The sequence below is a fragment of the Pavona decussata genome, unplaced genomic scaffold (assembly GCF_977016875.1).
Source record: "Pavona decussata unplaced genomic scaffold, jaPavDecu1.1 SCAFFOLD_32, whole genome shotgun sequence".
Classification (NCBI taxonomy): Eukaryota; Metazoa; Cnidaria; class Anthozoa; order Scleractinia; family Agariciidae; genus Pavona; species Pavona decussata.
Window position 1 is genome coordinate 902,501 of NW_028145455.1, and position 23,481 is coordinate 925,981.

General features: G+C 40.5%; 3 protein-coding genes across 3 annotated transcripts in view; 1 reads left to right on the forward strand and 2 right to left on the reverse strand.

Annotated features, from left to right (window-relative positions):
- Positions 1–9,247, reverse strand: part of LOC146484518 (uncharacterized) — a 115,980-nt gene extending 106,733 nt beyond the window's left edge. The window contains exons 1-7 of the mRNA XM_085104485.1: positions 9,027–9,247; positions 8,405–8,939; positions 3,642–3,899; positions 2,276–2,914; positions 1,358–1,570; positions 590–930; positions 1–218 (exon numbers count right to left, since the gene is read on the reverse strand). The exon at positions 1–218 is cut by the window's left edge and continues 17 nt beyond it. Of these exons, the coding sequence (XP_084960611.1) occupies positions 1–218; positions 590–930; positions 1,358–1,570; positions 2,276–2,914; positions 3,642–3,899; positions 8,405–8,801 (2,066 nt within the window). The 5' untranslated portion in view covers positions 8,802–8,939; positions 9,027–9,247. The remainder of the gene's footprint in view (positions 219–589; positions 931–1,357; positions 1,571–2,275; positions 2,915–3,641; positions 3,900–8,404; positions 8,940–9,026) is intronic.
- The window catches only part of LOC146484509 (uncharacterized), a 278,821-nt gene that overhangs the window by 175,105 nt on the left and 80,235 nt on the right, over positions 1–23,481 (forward strand). The window lies entirely within an intron of this gene.
- On the reverse strand, positions 12,538–18,204 carry LOC146484519 (pre-mRNA-splicing factor SPF27-like). The gene is made up of 9 exons (XM_085104511.1): positions 18,114–18,204; positions 17,695–17,787; positions 16,975–17,045; positions 15,972–16,073; positions 15,674–15,784; positions 15,143–15,185; positions 14,884–14,921; positions 13,948–14,058; positions 12,538–13,091 (listed from the first exon to the last, which is right to left on the reverse strand). Coding segments are annotated over exons 1-9 (651 nt in total). The 5' UTR covers positions 18,195–18,204; the 3' UTR covers positions 12,538–13,090.

Below are 23,481 nucleotides of genomic sequence, written 5' to 3' on the forward strand. Positions count from 1 at the left end.
ACTGCTGGTTGAACCATAATCTTCAATCGGTCAGGTGACCCTGCAACCAAAATAAACTTATCTTCCGAGGCTAACGGTCGCACATTCTCCAATCCTTTATCTGCGTCACCAACAACGACTACTACAACTTTAATCCCCGCTTCCTTTAGCGACTTGGCAATGCCGGCCAGACCTTGAGGATAGGTCACACTGCTACCATCTGTGACAAGTACAATAGCCTGAAGACAGAAATGATAAATACAAATCAATAACATTGGAAATTAAATGATGTTGAGAATGATGTTTTAAACAGTAAATGACACGGGCGTACTCGGAAAAAAATCAGAGTGCTCCTATCAGGAGTCGAACCTAAGACCTTCCGATTACTAGTACGGATGCACTACCACTGAGCTACATGAGACTCGTGGGAGCTAAGGCCATTAAACTAGGTTCATGGGACAAACATCCTGCATACTGCTAAGATTGGAATGTCAATGTGTGGCATATGCGCAATGGTAAACGGCAAAATGGTAATGGCAACTTATTAGTAAAAGTGCATGCAAGCCTTGCTTTAACTTCCGATTGCTGTAGAATTTTGGTGTTTCCATACCTTGGGGTACTGACTGTCTTTAAGCTTAGGATCATATTCAAAGCTATTCAGTACTCCAGATACTGAATCCCTCATAGCCTGATCCAGAGTGGTCCTGTTTTTAGTGCTCTGTAGTGTGTTAATGTACGCAGGTAAAGCAATGTAGTTGTAAAATGTTACTAAATCCATCTTGGCTGTACCACTGAGATCAAACTTTAAGAACCCGTGAGCGATTCCTTCCTCGGGAATTCTGAATCTGTTGCCAAGATCTTTGAAGAATCCTTTCGATTTTTCAAGAACTGAGGGTTCATCCATGCTCGAGATATCCACAGCAAACATTAGATGGACAGGTTGTTTTACTCCTATAATGAGATTAAAAAAAGGTGGTGTTAGAAAAGCTCTAGCCATCATCACTTTCTCAAATTCCTGCGCTAAAAAGTGCTCAGTATTTTTAATTTTTTCCTGAGGATTTCATCCGCAGACTCAAACGTTCGAATCACATTGTACAGCATAATAAACAGCAGCACAGAAAAGTACTGCTCAGTAGCTTTCATTTGAAGTGTCCCAAATTTGCCTGCTCGAAAGGCGTAATATTTTTAAGTGTTTGGATGCGAGAATCAAGCGCAGAATAATTTCGAGTGACCACGGGAATGAAAGAATGTCATTATCCATTTCAAATAAACACTGACTAAGAGAGAGAGAGAGAGATCTGAAAAAATTATCTATCTGTAGAAACGTTTTAGAAATTACACTGCGCAGGAAAGTAACGAGCCTGCGTCTTTTGCTTACCGCATGCAGTCATGCTCTGCACCGCGATCTTCACTCTGTTTGTGCACGAGTGCCGCTGAAGCTCACATTCATTCTCGTAAGTCTGTCTATCGCTGCCACAGACCGGAGAATTGGCTTTAGAACAGTTGGAAGGACATTCACACACGTGACTGAAGCCATCACTAGAGGGACGACAAATGGAGTAGAACTCACACACGATCGACTGGCAGGGATCTAAAGGAAGGAAAAAGAGATACAGAGAATATTTTCAACAGTTGATTCAAGGGCAGACGGCTTATTCTGCTACGTGGAGCCATTAATAAACGTTAATTAGTCCGAATAAAATTGAGGCCCTATGCGCCATCTTGGCGCCAGGGGACAAGTGAAGTGAAGAAGTCCGAATAGAAAGATTAAGATTAAATCTTTTTTTTAGATCTTTCCAAAAACGTTTGCCATCTGGGTGAAAACACAGCATTCTGAGAAGTACGTTTCTGGACTTCCTCGTAGACCTTTTGCTTTTGTTTTATCAACAAATCTTTAATTTGCGAGAAAACAAGGAAACATTTTGACCAAACGCCATTCCACGTTTCTAATTATCTCTACTCTTCCTTTAACTCAAACAAGGCTGATTTGCAGACTATACATTTTCAAGTTAACTTTGAGTTAGGAATGCACCCTAATTCATATCTTTATTTTCCAGGGTTTCCACATCGCAAAATTCCTGCAAATTGGGCTGGTTAAATTTACGCATGTAATATGTTCGCCTTTGTTAGACTAGTCCAACCCATTTTTGTCAGAGAAAATACAACTTGGATTACAAAACTTAAAGATTTTAAAACATTTTCCAATCCATTCACTCCCATCGGCCCTTGTTTTGCTTCCTACCCCACCGCCCCTTCACGCGACGTTCTGAATCCGTCCCTGGCTAAGGTAACACACCTTCATCCTGTCTGCAGACAGTCTGTTCTAACAGCATTTCTCCAACAGGTCGGCACTTCCCACACCAACCGCCGCACTTAGCTGACACCATGGTCCCGTCCCTCGATTTCTTATACTCGTGCATTTCAATTCCGGGGGGAAAACCTATCGCTTTCCATTGCACAGATGGCTTCAGACGTAGGCCGGTCTGAGAGAGATCCACTTTGAAGTGTCCCCTTCTGCAGGAGCCGCCATAATGCATCGAAAAGCAATCGCCGGCCGAACCGTATGCGATTCTCCTGGAGAACGGATCCGACTTCGCGAACGTGAAATCTTCGCGGACGATCGCCATTCTCGAGAGCTCGACGCGAACCTTTCGGAACTTTGTCAAGCCTGCTGCAGAGTAGTTCATCATTCCAGGTTTCCCCGAGCACTTGTACCTGGCCGAGTAAGGCCTGTGAGGTAATCGCTTGGCATATATATAAGCGTAGTTGTTCTGTACCCCAGATGGCAATGTAATAAACTCTTTAGGCGAACTGGTATTCATGCCATGGCAATAAACCTTTATGGGCGTGTTACACTCTGTGCGTACGTATATGAGGTACTCTCCATCCGTAGTCGCGACTCCAGCATTTTTCAGGCCTTTGCAGCTTTTAGCACCTGTTAAAAGACATCAATGAGAAAAAGACATCATAAAATCCAAGCGTATTCCGGGCCCGTGTAACTGGTTAGCCGTAGTACTAAGATCAGCTTTTACCAAAGCGTGACTTCGCGTAATGGTAATTTATTATATATCTCAGTTAGTGCGCGCAGGGTGTGATTGGTCAATTTTGCGGGCCGTGTTTCACTGTACGGCCTGCTAAATTCAAAAGTTTAACCTCAGAGATAAAATAAGAAGCGCGCGGACCATAAATCAGCGGGAAACAAACGAGGATCCGTAACTAACAGTACGGACCTCGAACTCGGTTAGTAAGAGATATGTATGCGCCTGAAAAGGAACCATGACATTGAAAAAAGGCAGCAATGTTCGGCGCTAACATTCCATTCAAGATCTCACATCACCTCTCCAGCTGGGACGATTGCGTGACGAGCCAAAAGATCGCCTGCGAGGGAAGCTACTCCAGCCCATAAATAATCGCGTTGATAAAACAGTTGAATTTCTGCTGAACTAAAATAAAGTTGAACACAAAACGTGTGTATCGATTCTCTTGAGACTGCAAAACGGTCCGCATGTTTTATGTTCGTCAGCTGCCGAAATGCGCGAATAGTGGTGAAATGGAGAGTTTATCGACGCGTGTTTAACGCTCGCGTACGAGAATATACGCTTACGTCACTTGGCGTCACGCGACTTCGCACTTTTGGTGATTCACGTGTTCAGCTTACTTACCACACTGTCCGAAGTGATCCCGGGTTATATCCCTCTGAAACTTGCATCTGGCAACTCTCATGGCGCAAGGGGTTTTATATGTAACACCGTCTGATCCACATACAGGGTCGTACTGCCTAGTGCAGTAGATTCGGCATTCACATCGCGAGAGGCCGCTTGAATCTACAGTACACTCACCGCCAAACTGACAGTTCGATGAGTTGCATTGTACATTCCCCTGTTGGAAAGCTAACTTGGTACTGCCGTCAGCAGAATGATCTGACAAAATAAAAGGAATATTAACATGAGTGAAAATCCGCTTCTTTATACGCCTTTTGTCAGCTGTTTCATGCAATTGCGAGAAGTTACTGACTAATGAAATCGAATTTACTTAGAAAACTGTCACGATCCACAGCAGTATGGTGTTTACAGGATAACGATTCTCTTCGGTACACAATGAAACTCAAACCGCAATGACTGCAATGAAAACGATTGATGTTCAAGGATGGTTCTATCCTAGAGCAAAAAAGCACAGGCTCAGAAATTATTCTGGCTAAAAGCAGAGGGGGTATTAAGCCAATCACATTCTAGGTACTTTTTCATTTCACTCAAATCCAGTGAAGTATTAAGCTGTGTCGCAAGAGTCGAACCTACGACCTGTCGATCACTTGTTTGGACGTTTGTCGCATGACGCTAGTTTCATAACCAAGCACCTCTATGATCTGCTTACTGCTAGGATTTGCATGTCGATGAGTGGAATATGTGAATGAATATGTGAATAGAAATGAATATGTGAATGAATTTGGAATGAATGTGGAATAGAATATGTGAAATAAATAAATGGGTGTCACCATTTTTGCACGTACTTTAAAAAAAAAAATGAATAAAAGAAAACCCTGTCGTGCTCAAAGATACTTCTTGCCTTATTAGTTGTCGCCGGAAAATAAGATTAAGAACTCAGCATGCTCAAAAAAAGTGCTCAACAAAATTAATAGCATAACTTTTAAAATCGATTTAAAGTCAGTAAGGTTTCGAAAACGTTGAGTTAATTATACTGAGGAGCACGTCTCCTACTGCCAAAGCATTCAGTGCTTACAGAAATTAATGCCCAGAAACTCCGAGATACATTTTTCATCTCGCGGGGGCCATACGTGAATGAGATTGAAGAAATTGTCTAAAATGGGCGTCAACATTCTAAGTTCACTATTTTTGAGGATTTTGCCTCAAGCAAATCTCACTGATATCTAAATAAACATATCAAATATAGAACGGCTTAGCTAAAGAATGTGTAAACTGCTTTTCATAATCCCTTTCTTTTTAAAGCCACCCATTGAATGCTGTGATCACAGTTTTCTATATAGTTGCGCTATTCAGTTTAGTGCTCACTACTTTTCTATTTATCGAGATGAGTAAAGCGGTTTTCAATTGAGCGTCGAATTTAATTTTTCACTCTTAACTTGACACCAAAACTAATCGAGACTTTAAAAGGAATGTGAATCCGTGACATAGGCATAATCGAAAAAAAGAGAGAGTAACCTTCCCCTGACACAAATTCGAGCCAAACAACCAGACGAGGGGAGCTGTTCACCAAGTCGAGCTAGTTTAATTTGGCTTCTTTGCTTGCTCGCGTGATTTCTTGACTATAGGTAAAAGGCAGCTAAAAGGGAATACTGGCAATGTATAGGACATCAAATTTTTCAAGAAAATTGGATATCAATTATCTAATCTCACCGCCCACGTGGAAACGATATGACACGCACACACTGTACGCCGCGAAAGAACTAAAATCTGTGAAAATCGTCTCTCTACAGCACGCAAGTGATTCATTTAAGATGCTTGCGTAAATTTGAAACCTTGGGCGTTGAAATAAATTTAACTATTAGTGATTAAGTGTTTCAAACTAAAGTATAACCTTACTTTTGGTTTTAACCTTTCATTCTTTTATGTCTTTCGATGTCAAAACGGCTTTATACAAAGAACCGTCCATGAAGCTGAAGCTATTTGTAAACATGCGTGATCAAATCAGTGGCTTTCGTGAGGAAATCTTCATATGTGGCTTTCGGTAACGTCACTTGCTCTATTTTACGGATGTAAAAACGTACTTTTCACAACTGTAATTTTTTGACGCCCGCAAATGAATGGTTAAACGTCGAAGAATACAAAATATACAAAGATACAAACAGCATTTCTGTGGTTAAAATGATAAATTGATCAGATTTACCGGTATGAGATTAATAAAAGGTTTATCGTGCGGTTTAATAGGACTACGGTATTAAATAAATAGGATTAAAAGTAAAGGCAGTTAACACCGAGGGTGCTGTATGTGATGGTACACTCTTTTCCCACTTGCTTGTTGTTTCAATACTTTTTGATTACTATAATTTTAACTAAATCAGTTTAATTACATTACGAATATCCAGGGAAAAAAGACACCCCTGACATCTGCATGCTTATGCCGCGTTTAAATTCAATATATTCCTTTCTCAGTTAGCAACTAAAATTGAAGTTGTCCCTATTTACCTGACATGTAATTATTCCTATTCAACTGGAGGTATTACGTGTTTTTCGCCCAGTTGCATATAAAATACTCCTGTTTTTCCTCTTCTTTCCTGAGTGAAAAACTATAGTCGTAACCCGTGTCAGTGCTATATCGTATCTACACCGGCTTGCGAATAACAGAACTATCGATTTAATTTGAGAAGACGCCCAACAACATGTGCAACTGAAATGAATGATATTTGATACGGAGTGGGTGGCAAACACACGCTGGCGCTCTCGTCGCTCTAAAACGTTTGAAACAATTAAACTGTTCAAAGAAAAGTTCAAACATTAACTTTTTCGCCACCTTTCAGTACAGTAATCTACTACACGGTGAGATTTTTCAGCTCTTGTCAAACTTCAATTTTCGTTTTATCGTCTGATTCCAATCTTTCGGCTCTATCGGATTCCGTCCCACGCTAGGTCCGTGCCCCTGGAAGGGGCGAGGTGGGGGGGGGGGGGGGCGGGGGGAGTATAGCTCTGACCCTGAGGAAGTCGAAATATTGGCCACTAATAAATCTGCCCTTTGCCGTAGTGCCAGCCTTGCATTTAGTTTTGTATTTTCACGTTCAAGTGACGCCTGACACGAGGTCTTTCACAAGAGAGATCCGGCAAAATTACCAGCAAGTTTAATTCCTGCGTTGTATGGACCTCTGCAATCAAAAGTTTTTCTATTTGGGGGGGGGGGGGGGGAGGGGGAGGGCTACACCTTAGAATTCTTTTGTGGGTATGTGCGGCTTGTTTCTCCAAATCCTGGCCCTATTTCAGACCAAAAAAAATGCCATTTTTATGACCTGGCTTCTAAAATTCGCACCCTTGTTCAGACCTGGTTTCTGGAATCAATATCATACCCGTTTTCAGCCTGTCAAATCAAATGGTTAAAATCTTTACCCTATCTCAGACTAGAACAGCTCAAAAAGCATACCCTCTGGAGCTACACGCATTTATATAGCTTTTATATTAGGGGGTACTAGCTCCTCCCCCCGGAAACTCCGGAAACCTTTGAATGCGGGGAACCACACGACGCACAAATAAACTGTTCTGAATACTTTTCGTTGCCAGATCTTTGCACGTGCCAGACGCGAGGTGTAAATAAACCAAACTTGATTGCAGGGCTGACATTACGGCAAAAACAATCTCTTTAGATTCTTTAATTGAAAAAAATGTAGCTTTTGACTGAGCTTGATCAAGAAATATATGGTTAAAATCACGCAGAAATGTGATGCAAATTTTTAAAAATGTTTGCAAAATAAATAATTAAAAGCCAATTAATTAAACCCACTTCCGGTAGATTTCGCCTTCGTCATCTCACACTTGGTTCGTCTCGATTCTTCTGCTTCATTTTTGAACAACAGGAAATTGAAGTAATCGACATTTTAAAAGTTCTCTCCTGTTTCGCAATTTGTTCATGAAATGAAGAAAATTTTATGAAGCGAAAAAAGTAAGTCACTTTTCATTCGGAATGTTTCCAAAGTCGGAGTCCAAAATAATCTTTCCAAAACAAGTTCATCGGCGGAAATTCCCGTAGTATTTGATAGCTCATTTTACCGCTAAAAGAGGTTATTAGGGAAAGAAAGATTAGCCAAAGTTTGGTGGAATCTTCTCTTTAAAGCAACTAAAGGCGTTTATGATTTTATAATAACGGTCGCTCTGTAACAATTGCAATTAGTTGCATTATCTTATTAGTCTATCTTTTTAGTAGTATAATGATGCAAATTGTATGTGGATCAGTGGAAGCAGCAACGTGTTTACTCGATAACAAAGGTAAACGCTTGAAATATTGCCAAAATTACTTGTCTCAAGTTCATTTTGCAGGTAATCCGATAAAAAAAGCTTGAGCGATCCTATCTGTGACCTCAATCCACTGAAATTGATCTATACTGTATTTTTGCAACAAAGTCAATAAACATTATTTTGTTCTAAACGGAAGTCCTCAACTTTAATCTTTCTCTTCGTTCACAAACACAGCGATGAAGTAGTTATCCTCAGATCGACTAAGCAATAAAAAGTTTGTGTCTTCACTGAAAATGTTAATACCTGTGCCGCGTCGGTTATACATATTTCATGTCGTATAGTGTCACAATCAAAATAATTGTTTGACCCTGCGATTGATCCACTGATTTTGAATGTCATGTAATATGCATGCTTTAGCTGACGATAGTGGTATTGCATAAGACGTTACATATGGATCGTCACTGAAATTAATTACACAGACCGTGCTATTAGCTGCATTAGATGATACTTACCTGGAAGAGCTCGGAGGATTTTATCGACCATATCCATCGTGACTGGTAGAGACGCGATTGCTGTCAGCATTCCACTCGAATGTCGTTTTACAACCCATAGCCTTGTGTCTCCCTGTTTGTGTTGATAAATCCCGCACGAGGCCGCTCTATCCACCGTGTTTATGACAGAAAACCTGTTCAGCTGTGCGTCTCTCCGATAGATATTTCGCACGTGGACCAAGGCTGTGATGTGCCCATGTGATTGACGAAACAAAGTCGTTATTTTTCCAGTGAAGGCCAATTCCTTACCAGAAAATGATGGTAACGCACAAGATGCCGTAATATCGCCGTTAGAGGCTTTACAGACTGTCCTCAAAAGGCAGAAGGCAACGAGGGTTTGAAGGAAAATCCTCGCCATTTAAATTCTTGTAATGGACAATGTTCGCTTACAGCATGTCGTGCCTCGATAATCGGCTTGTTGTTGTGAGCACGAAAGATCGCGGCCACGAAAGATCACCTCTCTGGCAAATTCAACGGTGTCAGTCTTTCACAAACGCTACCGAAACAATTCAAAATAATATCTTATTTACCCCTAATTAGGACATGAAGAACACAATAGAGAACGAATCGAAAGACCACAAACCTTTTGTCAGCGAAAAATTGTGATTTCCCACGAGATTCTTAGGCCTTTTGTATCCGTCTGCGGCAAATAGACTATCTCTTACCGCCAGAAAACTTTTAATCTCTGCCCAAGGCCTAATAGAAAATCAAATTGAAAGATTTCTCCCCCTTCGAATTCCTCTTGGGAGCAAATTTTCCTCAGCGCGTGGAGTCGATCAAAGGGACTCAGATCGAAAGGAAGCCAGTCGGGAGAGAACAAGAGAGAGTCAGCAGGAATTAGTTGAAATTTAATCCGCCTGAACCGCTTGAACTGTCAAACGTGCTTCCGATATTAAATCGTTGCCAAATTATTAGCTCCTTAGCTAGTGAAATCTTGATATCATAGGCTATTCTTGGACTGAACGTGAAATAAGAAAAAGGAAAAGGATACTTTTGGTAAAAGCTAATAACACTTCAGTTGGCTTTAAAAAGAAAGAGTTCTATTTTAAGCAGAACCAGTTCAAACAGCACAGTACGGGTGAAGCGAGCTCTCGGAGGGGTTACTACACTCCCTTAGCCTGTGAAGACTGTGAACAGCTTCCGACAAAGTGGGGCATAGGGGAAGAGAAAAATCTGGGAACCTACCTCTTTTTTCCCCTGACCGAGCTCAATCTTTCTCTCCTCCCTATACCCCACTTGGGAGCGGGTTCACAGCCTGTTCACATGCTCCGCCCGGAAGGGGGTAGGTATTTCACGAGCCGAAATACAGAAAGATTTAGGGAAAACTGTCATTTAGGTATTGAAAAGGAACTTTCAAAATATCTCGGACTGACCTAACGAAAAAAGATAGAGTGTTTCTACTGTACATGCAGGTGTGTGAAAGGGGTACCATTTTCTATGGAAGGTACATCAAAGGGCTACCTTTCCTGTCCAAAATGGCAAGGGGTAAGGGCTTGGACCGCGGGGCTGAGCTTCCCCGTAAATAACTTTCTAGAGTACCCTATCCCCATTATCTCAAGGTTTTACTCTAGGCCTCAATATCAGTAAAATGTTTGACGATTGACAAAACAATTGGAAGGGAATAACCGAGCGCGCGATAAATGAAGAGTTTACACGAAAGAACTAGCAAGCGAGGGAGGATAATCCGTTTAACTAAACGCCAAATCAAATGCTAGGCTGATCGGACAGCTAAAAACGATAATTTTATTGCCCAATATTTCGGTTAGACAAAACTAACCTTCTTCAGGGCTTCAGGGGCTGCAAAAAGTTAAGTAAAATTGAAAATAAACGGTTACAATACAGTCGACTCCCGATAACTCGAACCAATTTTCCTTTCCTTTCAGGTCATTTTCTATATAATTTTACCCTCGATAACTCGAACCTTTTTCAATTTCTCCTAAAGGTTCGTTTTATCGGAAGTCGACTGTATTTATAATGATACTAATGAAAAGTTGAGATATGATTGGTAGATAAACATAGAGAGCAGAACTTACCTGTACAGAAGCCATTATAAAAATAGAGATATAGACAGATTAAGTTTCATCGCGTCTGTTCATTCCATAGGGTTCAAGAGTCTTGCCCTTAGAAATTAGAAATGCTCGGCTCTAGCTTTTCCGAATGCCGTCTCTGTTGGAGTTGATGCCAGTAAGATTCTAACTAAACGCCCACAACTAAGTCATAGAATGAAAGATTATTGAACGATAAAGGATTTAAATAAGGAAATGAATCAAAGGTGAAGAGAGACAGATATGGGATTTAATACCTCTACTGGGCGAGATCAGAGAGCCAATAGACCTGCACCAATCAAAAGTGCAGGTGGACCGCAGCCTCCCTCGCAGACGCTCTTTTGGATCCCTCATCGTCACGCAATCTTTCCTCCTCAACGTTCGCTGGCGAGGAAAGATTGCGTGACGAGCCAAACGAGGGTCTACGAGGGAGGCTGGGTCGCCCCCAGAGAGCAGCCATTTTTGTAATGTCCTAGAGACAGTTAAACCGCAAATGAGTCGAATCAAATCTGGAAGGTGATAGATCAAGGAAATAAATGCTGCGGTTGTTGGTGCGACTAGCAGCCATACTCACCTTAATGTTTCAACAAAAACATGCGGGCATTGCTCGGATTCTATTCCGGTGAAAACAGATTCTCATAGCCAACTTCCTTAACAGGCTGGTAAACAAATAAAACTTGATCCTCACTTGAACTTGCTGAGCTTGAATTTGTTGTAACATGGTGGGGGTGCGGAGATTTTAATGGCTGAAGTGCAAAACATTTCCGGCTTTCCTGCATTTTCTGCTTAGACAATTTCCTGGACGCCTTGAAAAATATGGCCTTGTGAGTTGCTCTTTCGAGTCGCTTATTGGTTATGAAAATAGAAGTTGTGGCAATGTACGACGATTTCGGTCACGGCACTCGATCAGCGTGCGCGTTGCTCGAACCCCGAAAGCCCGAAACTGAGGTTTGCTCACATTCAATGCAGAAAACCTTGCCAGTACTTAAAAAAAAAAGGATAAGCGGGTACTGTACAATTCTGACGAAAGTTGTCTGGATGACGTTTTTTACAAGGTCTCGACTTGGTGTCCAAGCGGCGCAATGCCGGAATCCATCATCATTTTCTGTTGTTACAACAGTGCTGATTCAAATCTCAGTACTGGGACTAATAAGAAAAACCATGCTCACATTGTCGCCCGCCAGACACATTGCAAGGGCATAAGTGTACACGCCACCCATTAGAGATCCACTAAACACTGAGTACGTACGGACCTTTTTATTCCTTTTAATATGTAATTCTTAGGCGTGGTCCGTAATTCCAACAACAAACCTCGAGGGCTCCAGTTAGAATATACTGGAAGGAGGGGGGGGGGAGGGGGGGGTCTTTCTCTTTTTCCTGGATTATATCGCGCACTCGCACTGTACAGCCTCTTCTGGGAGGGGGGGGCATGTTTGGTAACAAAATAAATCCAACTAAATAATCAAGTAAGAAGGAAAACCTTGCGCGCGCGGCAAAAACCTCCCCACTACAGCGCGGAAACTCGGCAAGTTTCCCCGCCGTCGCGGCGGACTATTGAGTGCGAAAGAAGAACGATCGATGGAAAGAGGTCATTCATTATTACTATCTTCTTCATTATCACTATTTTCGGCAGTCTGAATGGTTCTATAACGCGGAATAACGCCACTGCCCTTCTTGGAAAACCTACGTTTCGAAAGAAAAAGGAAAAGTACAGCTTTCTTATTTCGCTTTCGTTGTTTTTTCTTCTGGTAATTGGCATTTAATCCTGTGGATGAGTATATTATAAAACAATTATTTCCCTCGATTTCACCACGACTCAGCAGATTTGACTCAGCGCTGCGCGTGCACTATGCAGAGACAAGTCCATTCTCGACCCAGGGCTCTTTCTTTTGGGCATGACTAACGGCCCTGGGGTCGAAAATGATACGACTCATTTCACGAATTAAAAAAAAAAAAAAATTAAAAAAGTTCTCATCGCCTTGGAATAATGACGGTTTGCAATTCATTGACGCATAAGCTGAACAGAAACAACATTCAACACACAACAAAAACTTTCTTTGGACTAAGTTCTATTTAGTAAGAAAGCAACCTGTACATATGAGAGAATATTATGCCTTTAAAATATATAAAACAAAAATAATTAAAAAAAACCACGAGTCCTGAAGGGAAGGAGATGGTATGCTCTTTGGACTTTTTGGTAGGAGTGTGCTGCCTGATTCACTAATTTCATCCATCTTGGGCCATCTCGTACAAAATAAATGTGAACTTTACAGAACATATTGTCATCAGGTTTTATAACAAATATTTATAGAAATAGCCAAGCTGGCAGCCAAAAGCTGAATTACAGTGGGGGTCAGCAAAACACATTCATTTCAATGGTCTCAATGAAGACTCAAAAACAGTAATTTTAAAATAGGGAGATAAGAGTGCAGAGGTTTTACGAAGCTCGGAGTGTGATATAACATAATATTTACTATTTTGTGCTTGAATGTCACTTTCTTAGAGACAGCAAGTGATTTGAGGTCTGTGAGATGAAGGCCGCTGACTGTCTCTGATGGTGAACATGCGTCTGTTTACTGTGATCCAGCAGATGTACTGACAATCTGTGCAAAAGAATAAATGAAACCAATGAAAGAGTCTTTTAACAAGTTATTTGAGACATGACCCATCACCAACCCAGTCAGTTCCAGATGTTCCAGTTAACTTTGAAGGGCATGGGATCAGTAAAGAACTTTAAGGGGTCCACACAAATAATCTTCACAATTTACCAATTAACCTGTTGTGCAAGAAAGTCAGCTTTGTTGGGTTTTGGACATAAGACCCAGCTTTTTGCCCTTTACATTGTAAATAATCGCCTTAATTTTGCTAAATGTAAATAATGAGAACTCAGCAATGACCAATGGCAGTAGCGTGCACAACTCAGTCCACACGTAGTAAAGGTTATTTGTTTATTTATACAATAGACAGTGTAAAACTCCCCTTCTGATTGGTCTGGAAGAGTTTGTGATTAAAGCAGACACATGAATAACATCATAAGCCGTAGACATTTCTTGTATTCCTCTCTCATAAAATTTATCATAAATTAAGGAGACAGATTGTTGGCCAACCACAATCGTTGTTAGCCTAGTTGCATTAGCCAAAAGGCGTGCTCTCTAATGACACAACAAAACCAAATTTGCCCTCTCAGTGACCAAGCAAATGATTTTTGAAAATATTTCTAATTTTGTTCCAGTAAGATGACATCAAGACAATGTACAAGACAAATTGTTGTACCCTAATAATGTACAGATGACTTCAAAACATGGTAAAAACACGAGTCACAGCCAAATGGAAACTCTTTGTTAATAACCTAGTGATAGATTACCAATCAGAATGTCATTTGCTCATATCAAGGGTAATCTATATGATTCACCTCAACTCAAGGAATAAACAAATAAAATTCAATGCAATTCATCTCACCATCTTTCTTGTTGCTGTTCTTGTTGTTGTTGTCTTAACCTCTCTACTTCTGCTTCAAGTTCAGCACAAGCTCGTTCTATTTCATAATTCTTGGACACCAGACCAACCCAGCTGGAAGCAAATAAAACATTTATTAGACACTCTCAATTATTGTTGACCATGGTGGAAACAGATTGCAGTACCTGGTGAGTAATGCTTAAGGACTGTGCCTCCTAATGTGAAGGTATTTTGCACAGTTTATAACTTTGTGGGATGAACAGATCTTAGCAAGGCCTTTAGGAATCCAAAACTTTTAGCAAAATTGGCATTTTTCACAGATAATTAAGCAACAACAATTCTTAATTGGTTTAAAATATGTAGCAGTGTATGGCATATTTTCCAGATTGAAGCTTTATTATCTCTGGAAAATGTGTGGTTACCCCTTGCTAAAATCTGCTTTTATCAACAAAATAGTAATAATAATAATAATAATAATAATAATAATAATAATAATAATAATAATAATAATAATAATAATAATAAAATAATAATAATAATAATAATAATAATAATAATAATAGCTTTAACATAGTAACTCAAATAATAATAATAATAATTATAATAATAATAATAATAATAATAATAATAATAATAATAATAATAATAATAATTTACTACTTATAGAGCACTATTTACAAGCAAAGATCAATGTATTAATTTTAGTAAGTACCATCCTTAAATTAAGGAACCCTAGTTTCTTAGACCATCTCAAGATGCGCAGAATGTAGCACAGAAACAAAAGAAGGCGTTGTCCTTAAACTAAGCTGTGTATTTATGTCTGAGAATTAAGGCTAAAGTTACACTCATATCACATAGACCTGAAGTACTCACATCTGACCAATCAAGAAAAGACACAATGAATCCAATCAGATTTCTTTGTTAAGTATTAAAATTCACCTTTGTTCCAGGTGTTGAAGTTCATCCCCAGCCTTTGTCTGGTAAAGTACAAACAAAAGTTTAATTATTATGTATACACACACACGCGCGTAAGAGTTTTCTATCCTGAATGCTACATGTGTAATTTGATTGGCTACACTACTCACTCACTTTCTGTTCTGTGATAGAAACATGTAGTGAGTAGCAAAAAGGTGCTTTAAAAGCACACCCATTGTGGTTATGAAAGATGAAAAACTCTATTTCTGACCGCAGATCTCACCTGCTCTGTTTTCCTTTGCCAATTTATTTCTTGGATTTCTTTCCTAAATCACAAAAGAACATAAATCATGGAGCTGTTAAATCACAAACAATAGCACCCGTATAGCATGAGTATTCAGTCTTCTTGTTTGAGCAAGAAATTTCAACTAAAGGCCAAGTAAAATGGGCAGGTACATTCTCTTGCAACTTGCCGATTGCAAGTTGCAAATTATAAACAAAAGTTCCCTGTATTACCCAACAAATTTTCATGTTGCAGAAGTACTCTCCAAGACCACAACAGCAACATGAGAACACTGTGCCATTGGAAATTTCAGTCAAAGGTGCACAATGATTTAGTTATTCTACTTATGTGAATATTATTTTCTTGTGAAATGTTCATGTATTTTTAAATTTACACACTCACTTTTTTGAGAATTAAGTACTGTACTGGCAACCCTCAAATTAATTTTTACCACTTCTTTACCTGGGTAAATCTATTGTCAGGGAGTTATTGCTAAATCTGGAACTTTATAGTCAACAGTTTTTGTCTTACTTGATATCCATGAGTTTCTTTTGTTGTTGATTTAATATTCTAGTCAAGGTTTCATTGTGAAGTTTCCATGCAGCACCGCCATATTGGGATAACAGCTCCAAGTTCTCAATTCTGAAAAAAAAGAGAATGTGCTTAGAGTTACATTTACAGTAATTTTAATGCAATACAATCTATGGTCCTTCAATGTGATAAGATACATGTATTTCCATGGAAGTAACACAGCTTTCCAGGTATTGGTATCACACCTCCCAACATGACAATTTTTTCTTCTGAAAAGCACAAATGTGCAGATCTGTACCTTTCAGCTTGATGTTCCAATTGAGCCAAGGAGTTGTCTACAGCTTCCGTCCAGGATGTGATGTCGTGTTTTTGGTTTGCAGTTGGTTGAGGAAGTTCATACCTAAGAGTGAATAAAATGCATGGTATAGCTACAAGATCAAAAGCTAACTGGCTTACAAATGTGGAAAAAAATACAAAGAAGCTCCTAGCAGTATGCAGGATGTTTGTTCCATGAACCTAGTTTAATAGCCTCAGCTCCCACGAGTCTCCTGTAGCTCAGTTGTAGAGCATCTGAACTAGTAATCGGAAGGTCTTAGGTTCGACTCCTGATAGGAGCACTCGCATTTTTTTTCTGAGCATGCCTGTGTCATTTACTGAATAATACATCATTCTCAAACATCACTTGACAGTTGGTTCAGTTTTTAGGCTAATGTTGGGCGAATTCAAGCTCCCAAATTACAAGTAAACATGGAACTATGTTCCTGACACAAGAACCAGTCTGTGTGTATTCCAAATTGAAGCAAATTCAGAGGAATTTGAATGCCAAGGTTAAATCATCTTTTACGTTGATTTTGTACTGTTCTGTAAATTATCTACTACGTAGACCCATGTGTTTGTAATAAAGTTATCAAAGAAAAATAAGAGTGAATGAAGGGAATATCAGTGAGATCAAATCAACAGCAGTTTTTTCTCTGGTCTATACTCTTATAGACCATAAAATGATATGGGAAAAATGTGTGGGGAATTGGAATTGAGAAAAACATGAGCGACAGTGTGGGCAAAAGAGAAAAAACTCTCCTGGAAATTTGCCATTGGCTAAGTGTGAAGGAAAACAAAAACAGGTTTTTCAAAATGGTCGATTCTTATAGTCTGAACACAGTACGTTTAGTAGTTAGTACATTTATTTTGCCAATATTTCAATTTTGTCTTTGCCTTTGCTGTTCTCAGTGGCTAAATGATGTTTAGATGTACATAGTCTTCAACCTGTATTTTTAAATTTTTATATAATTTTCAGCACATACCTTTTCATGCTAAGTAATTCCATTGGTTGTCTTTTGCTTATTCTCTCGAACTCCTTTTTCAACATCGGTGTCTAATATGATGCATGGACAAATAAGAAAATAATTAATAAAAGCTTACTTTTGGCTGACAACAAAGAACAGGGTTACAGTGGTTCAGTATTTTCAACAGACTTTCAAGATGGAAGTTTGTGGTCTAAAGTAGACTGTTCACAGTCCCCCTATTTTTCCATGGGATTCTTGAGACTGGTAGGCTTCGATGGAGCTGCTGCCATCTTGGACGAGTGCGATGTGGGGAGAGTGTCTAAACTACAGAAGAGAGCTGAGCGAGAGTCAGGCGGCGGCTGCGGCTATTTTTTCCCTCTCCACTCAACTAACCCCCACTCCGGCTCCTCTCGGTAGTTTAGACACTCCTCCCAGATCGCGCTTGCTTTTACAAACCAAGATGGCGGCAACTTCATCGAAGTGTACCAGTCTTGAGAATCCCATGGAAAAATAGGGGGACTGTGAACAGTCTTGGTCTAAAGTTAGTAGCTTGAGTTTATAGTTTGTCCACACTTTATACGGGCAAAGATCCCGACCACTTTCCACTTTTTTACAGATTTTGGTCAGATTTTCAAGCACACACAAGGACTATTTTACATTTTGCCTTGTCTACATTGCAGTCTGCAATCTGATATTGGCCCTCAAGCTTCAAATAAGACAAGATGTGGAAATTTTCACCTCAAATGCATCGTAATCTGGTGTAGGAAGAAAGTCCAAGTAGTTTTTTGTTGGTCTGTAACGTCTGGTCTCTTCTTCCACTAGCTGGTTTACCTACAAAGTTCCAAAAGAGTGTACAAGGCTCGATCAGTCAGACAAGCATCGATCGAGGCTCATCTTCTATCTGATGATTTTGCTACAGGAGGGAGATTTTTCTTGTCTTCCTCATTTGCTCAAGGGAAAATTTTCTGCTTACTAAAATCCTGGCTAGAGAGTTTTTTCTAAAAAATTGGAGTTAAAATTTGTTCCTAAATAGGCGAAGGTCGTCAAGAAGAAAAGCTTTCAACTCGTGAAAGACAAGGCCAAAACAAACATCTTTCGCCTTTTTATTGGATTCTATGCAGGACTGAGATTCTGTTTATAAGCGGAGTTATACATACCATTTCTCGAACTCCTGGGTCATCATATCCTTGATCAAAATACGGTAAAGCATCGGGCGCGACTTCATGAATGGCCGCCATGTTGGATTTACAGCGGCAGGTCTATTCCGGGGGTGAGGGGTGGGGGGTGAGGGGTGAGGGGTGAGGGGTGGGGGGTGAGGGGTGAGGGGTGGGGGGTGAGGGGCGAGGGGTGAGGGGTGAGGGGTGGGGGGTGGGGGGTGAGGGGTGAGGGGTGGGGGTGGGGGTGAGTTTAACTGGGGTGAGTTTAAATGTCCCTTGACAGAAGTTCAGTCGGTTTCCCCATTAAACCTGTGATAAGGCCCAATTTTAGCAGTGCTCTTATTTATTTTTACGCGGTCGCTCGCTAAATTTTTGCAGGAATGGTTTTTAAAATACCAAGACTGAGAGCCTGATCACAGGTTTATAGTTCTGAGATACTACGTCTGCCAACAACCGCGTCTCATTCATACTAAAGCGCGATAAGAGGCGCCTCATTTCTCAGGCTACCGATAAACCAACCAATGGAATAATGAACTTTGACAGGCTGTTGAAAACATTATCACAAGATGTTGATTTCATGCAAATGATCACAAAACACGTTCTTAAGTTGACTTGAAAGTTGACCTGGCTGAACAAAAGCAAAACACTATTATTAAGGATATTGTGTTTTATTTGTGAAATTTTGGCGTAAATAATGGATTAAGCTTTATAATACTTCAGAAGTACCGTATTTACTCGATTAAGCGCCGCCCCCGAATAAGCGCCGCCCTCGATTAAGCGCCGCACATGGAGTGGAATGGTTAATAAGCGCCGCCCTCGATTAAGCGCCGCAGCTCTGGTGCGGCGCTTATTCGAGTATTTCCATAAGATGATAAAAATACACTGTAATCGCTGCAATGCGGTTCTAAGCCAGCAATGGGAATTTATTTTCATTAATAGTGATGTTTTTCAGTTCGAAGTGAGTATATCTTGATACTCTTTCGTTCAGTTCTCTCTTCAAAATGTTCACGTTCTTCAGTTCTTGCGTGAAGGCTGTAAACTTCGCCGGTACGACAAGCCCAACCTCCCTCTTTCTCTTCCCTGTAACTGTTGCAGTAAGGAGATTGTCAGCGTTTTTCCTGTACAATCAAAATGTTTTGGCTTTGTGGTATGAGCATTTTAATAAGCGCCGCCCTCAAATAAGCGCCGCCCTCGAATAAGCGCCGCACAGGAGATACGAAAAATTAAATAAGCGCCGCGGCGCTTATTCGAGTAAATACGGTATGTTTACTGGGGCATTTTGTTTATTAAACTCGCCGCGATACGTAACCGGATCCTAGTAAAACTCTGACGCCATTGAAAAGTTTCACGGCGAGGTTTACATTTCACGGCGTGAAATATTTCACTCCTTTATAATTTTACTTTCACGGCGTGACCGGGCGGCGTGAATTTATTTCCCAGTCTTCACATTCACTCCCAGAGTGAAAACGTTTCGGAATAGCGTGAACACGGCGTGAAATTTCCACCTCACAGTGTGAAGTTTCAAATACACGCGCCGTGACCGTGAAAAAAATTCACTATTTGGATTGAAATCCATAAGCCCTCTTTTCGCGTGGAGGGTCACATATGGAGACAGTATGACAAAGGGAAAGGGGTTTCTGGGCTGCTATGGAACCCATTTTGTTTTAGCACCTAAGATAGTGGGTGACTTAAATCACTGATTAAATTCAAATAAATTAGCAACAATGTAAAAATTATAGTTCTCAGGAAACTTATCAGTGTCACATGTACCACGTTACAATACACTCCATTAGTGAATGTCGGGTATTAAATGCGTCTCAGATCTCAGTTAAATAGGGGAAAGAAACTACAGTCTTGAATCTTGAATTGTTATAGTCTGAAATGTCAGCTGTCTCCTCCCCATAACCCCCTGTGGGTTAAAGAGAAGAGATGGCTGACATTTCAGACTAGAATTCGTTTCGAACAATTGGCTCACCCCTCACCCCTCACCCCCCACCCCTCACCCCTCACCCCTCACCCCCCACCCCCCACCCCTCACCCCTCACCCCCCCACCCCCCACCCCTCACCCCTCACCCCTCACCCCTCACCCCTCACCCCCCACCCCCTACCCCTCACCCCTCACCCCCCACCCCTCACCCCCCACCCCTCACCCCCGGAATAGACCTGCCGATTTACAGTGGATATTACCTACAATGCATCTAGACACTAACAAGTCAAGTACTGCGGGGAACTATGGGTAGACACAGCTGACAGTGCAATGCGCGCGAAAATCTCTCGCCGACAACGAGTGGGGTTTTTTTTTTTTTAACTCTTTGGGCCAGTTATTTAAACAGAGTCTAATTTAGGCCGTGGTTTAAGACAATCAGTGGGCCTCTAAATCTGTCTATAAGATAAATAGGTTCCTAGACTGGGACGCAGGGCTTCTTATAACCATCAGCAGCAGACAATGTTTAGCCATGACTGTTGGCAAAATTGAAAATGACTTAAAACGTGGTTTTGTTAAACAACGTCTAAACTGTCTTTTAAAAGCTGACCCTTTTTGTTTGGCAAACTTGAATTTGAGGTGAGGACGTTTGCCTCTTTTTTCAGGACACCGTCCTTATGAAACAGGAGTACCCAACGACCCTTTTAGAGAAAATTAATCGTATATTGCACTAAACACTAGCTGAGTGTCCCTCATCATCAATCTTGGTTATGATTTAACGTTCCTGGGAAAAAAAAATACCCACTCTTCACTGCCACCGAGCAAGACTTTTAAGACTTTTTATTTTTGCTTTAACAAAAAAAGGTATGGCATGGTCGTTTGTTTCAGCAAAATATATTAGCCGCAATGCGCGCTTTTGAAGAACATGAATTTGATCAAGGAAGGTTTTACATGCATTGCCCCAAGAAATGAGACCATAAGTTATGTAAGGTACGATTAGAGACTGATAAATATTCAAAAGTGTGCAAGAAGGAACAATATGTCGTAACCTTGTGATCAGCCCAATTGTCTTACTTACTTTTGTTGGAACAGAATTAATATTTGTCTTCCAGGATAAATTTTCATCAATTAACAATCCAAGATATTTAATGAAGTTTTTACGTTCAAGAGAAACCTTTTTGTTGTTTTCATTGTCAAAAATATAGATCTGAGGTTGTGCAAACTTCACCCCGAAAATTATCGAATATATCCATCCAACTTGGGTCTTCATTGGATCACCTATAGCAAAAACAGAATAAAATTCTTTGACCAGTAAGCGTAGTAATTTTGGCAAAAATGATCTCAAGGTGTTGCAGCTCGGCTTCCGATTCAGGTTTAAATTCTTTGACAGCTTTGAAGGAGGCTGTTTTGATTGCGATAAGAACTCCACCACCACCTCGATCAGACCAATCCCTCCTATACATTTTTAAGCCAGAATGCAATATTTCAGAGTTGCTGATATTTTGGTTCAACCATGTCTCATTGACGAATATAACGTCAGAGTTTTCGGCGTACACCAGGTCCTAGAAGCGATGGAGGTTACACACGGATTGCCTGTTTGTTGTGCTGTCTTCGTGATAACTTTTTAAGCTTCTGGCATTCATAACGAAGCAATTGATCTTACCAGCAGTCGAAGCAGAAACCGGTCCAGGGTTACGATAAATGTCACCAGACATCAAGAGGCGAAAGGTCCATTGAAGGAGCAAGCGTTTTCGGGGAAACGGTAATAAGAATTGTAAGAATGAAGTAAGGTAAAAGGAGTCCAAGACTAGCGGTACCTCCAAGACTACAGGTCGTTTGACGTTAGATTACGAGACATCCTTCCTTATATCGTTTTAGCCCGTGCGCATGCTCAAACCTCAAAACGTACCAAATGGAAGACAAAATGACTACATCGTCATATATATACAAGGCTGAATCTCAGTTTAAGTCAGTAAGGTGGAACTGAGGTGCCAACGAAAGGGATCTGTCTCATATGGTCTAGGGGCCGACTTTTCTCTCCCTCACTGTCTTGTCGGGGACAAGGTATCGGAAAGCATCACGGAACCATCTCCAGCTGGCATAAGCGAACCGCGGGCCGAAATCTCGTGGTGCATCGTCATGGTACAACGCTCCGGCAAAGTGTCCAGAGGTACCGCTGTTGGCTGTATTTTTCTCTTTTTTTTTTTTTCAGCCATTTTGATATTAAGGCTGACAAGTCGCCCGAAGACATCGCCAGTAGGAAAAGAAGCGTTTCATTCATGTCCCATGTCATGTCCTTGTCAAATTGTCGACGGGTATTTGAATTTGCGATCAAGTGTTTATTAAGTTTGAGAGTCCAGGACTGATTTTAAAGGTAATTTTCGCATCTCATCTTTATTTTGCTTTTGCAATCATTTTCTTTTATAGTTATTTATTTTGTTTTGTGCAGTGCATGGCTTCGTCTTCGTCTTAGAGGACATGTTAGGTCTCAAGGAAACAAAGGTGACTGCTCCAGTAGCTCTCCCAAGATGGCTCGTAAAGCTTATTGCACACTTCTTGTTGTTGTTTTGTTTTGCACAGTTCATTTGGAAAATATCCTATTTTCATCCAGTAACTTGAGACTTAGTGCCGCATTACCGTGTTTAATCTACGTTTGACAACAGGAGATAATATAACAAGCGACAAATGGCTGTCAGGGGCCTAGAAATATTGATGGAGTAGGCGCTATAGAAATGCTTTACTATTTACAAGTTTACAAGTAAGGGAAAACACACAACATATTCATGAATTTTTACGTCCACTATTTATTTTTACAAAAAAACGGACAATCGCTGTACACTCAAGTCAGGCTCATTTCAAATCGCATTTGTAAAAAAAAAATTCAATAAATAAAAAAAAATCTGACTACACATTAACATCCACTGTTGAATGCAAGCTAAAAAATTTGTAACTACTATTTACAAAATGCAATGAATGATATTTTCACACAGTGTAACCTCCCATACTGTCCAAAGGGCAATAGTAATAGGGTGACAAGGTATCATTGAGGCCAATTTTTTTTTTTTTTTTTTTTTTTTGGGGGGGGGGGGGGTAACTTCAACATCTATCCCTGTTCCTCCAGGCCACGTCCTTTCCCAGACAGGGCCTATTTGGCCGATTGGGACTTTAGCCCACGACTCATTCTGGCAAAAAGACATGGCTTGAAGGGAAAAGGGGGAGGGGTATAGGTACTGTCTGCCTCAAACCGGACAGGGACAAACCAATTGGGTGTACACCCACGACTCAGTCCAGTTTGAGAACAAACTTGTAGCAACTATACTCCCCGTTACAATGGAATGTGACCCCAAAATTGCCATGAAAGGTGACCTACTATAGCTCGAGAAACAAGCCTGTCGTTGCTATTTTTGTTGTTGACTTTTTTTTTGGCATTGCCCTTTGGACGT

Coding starts and splice junctions, on each gene's coding strand:
- LOC146484519 (XM_085104511.1), bottom strand. CDS start 18,194: ATGGCGGCCATTCATGAAGTCGCGCCCGATGCTTTACCGTATTTTGAT. Junction 16,074..16,974: donor GAATTACTTAGCATGAAAAG/GTATGTGCTGAA, acceptor ATTCACTCTTAG/GTATGAACTTCCTCAACCAA. Junction 15,186..15,673: donor AAGAAACTCATGGATATCAA/GTAAGACAAAAA, acceptor TTTGTGATTTAG/GAAAGAAATCCAAGAAATAA.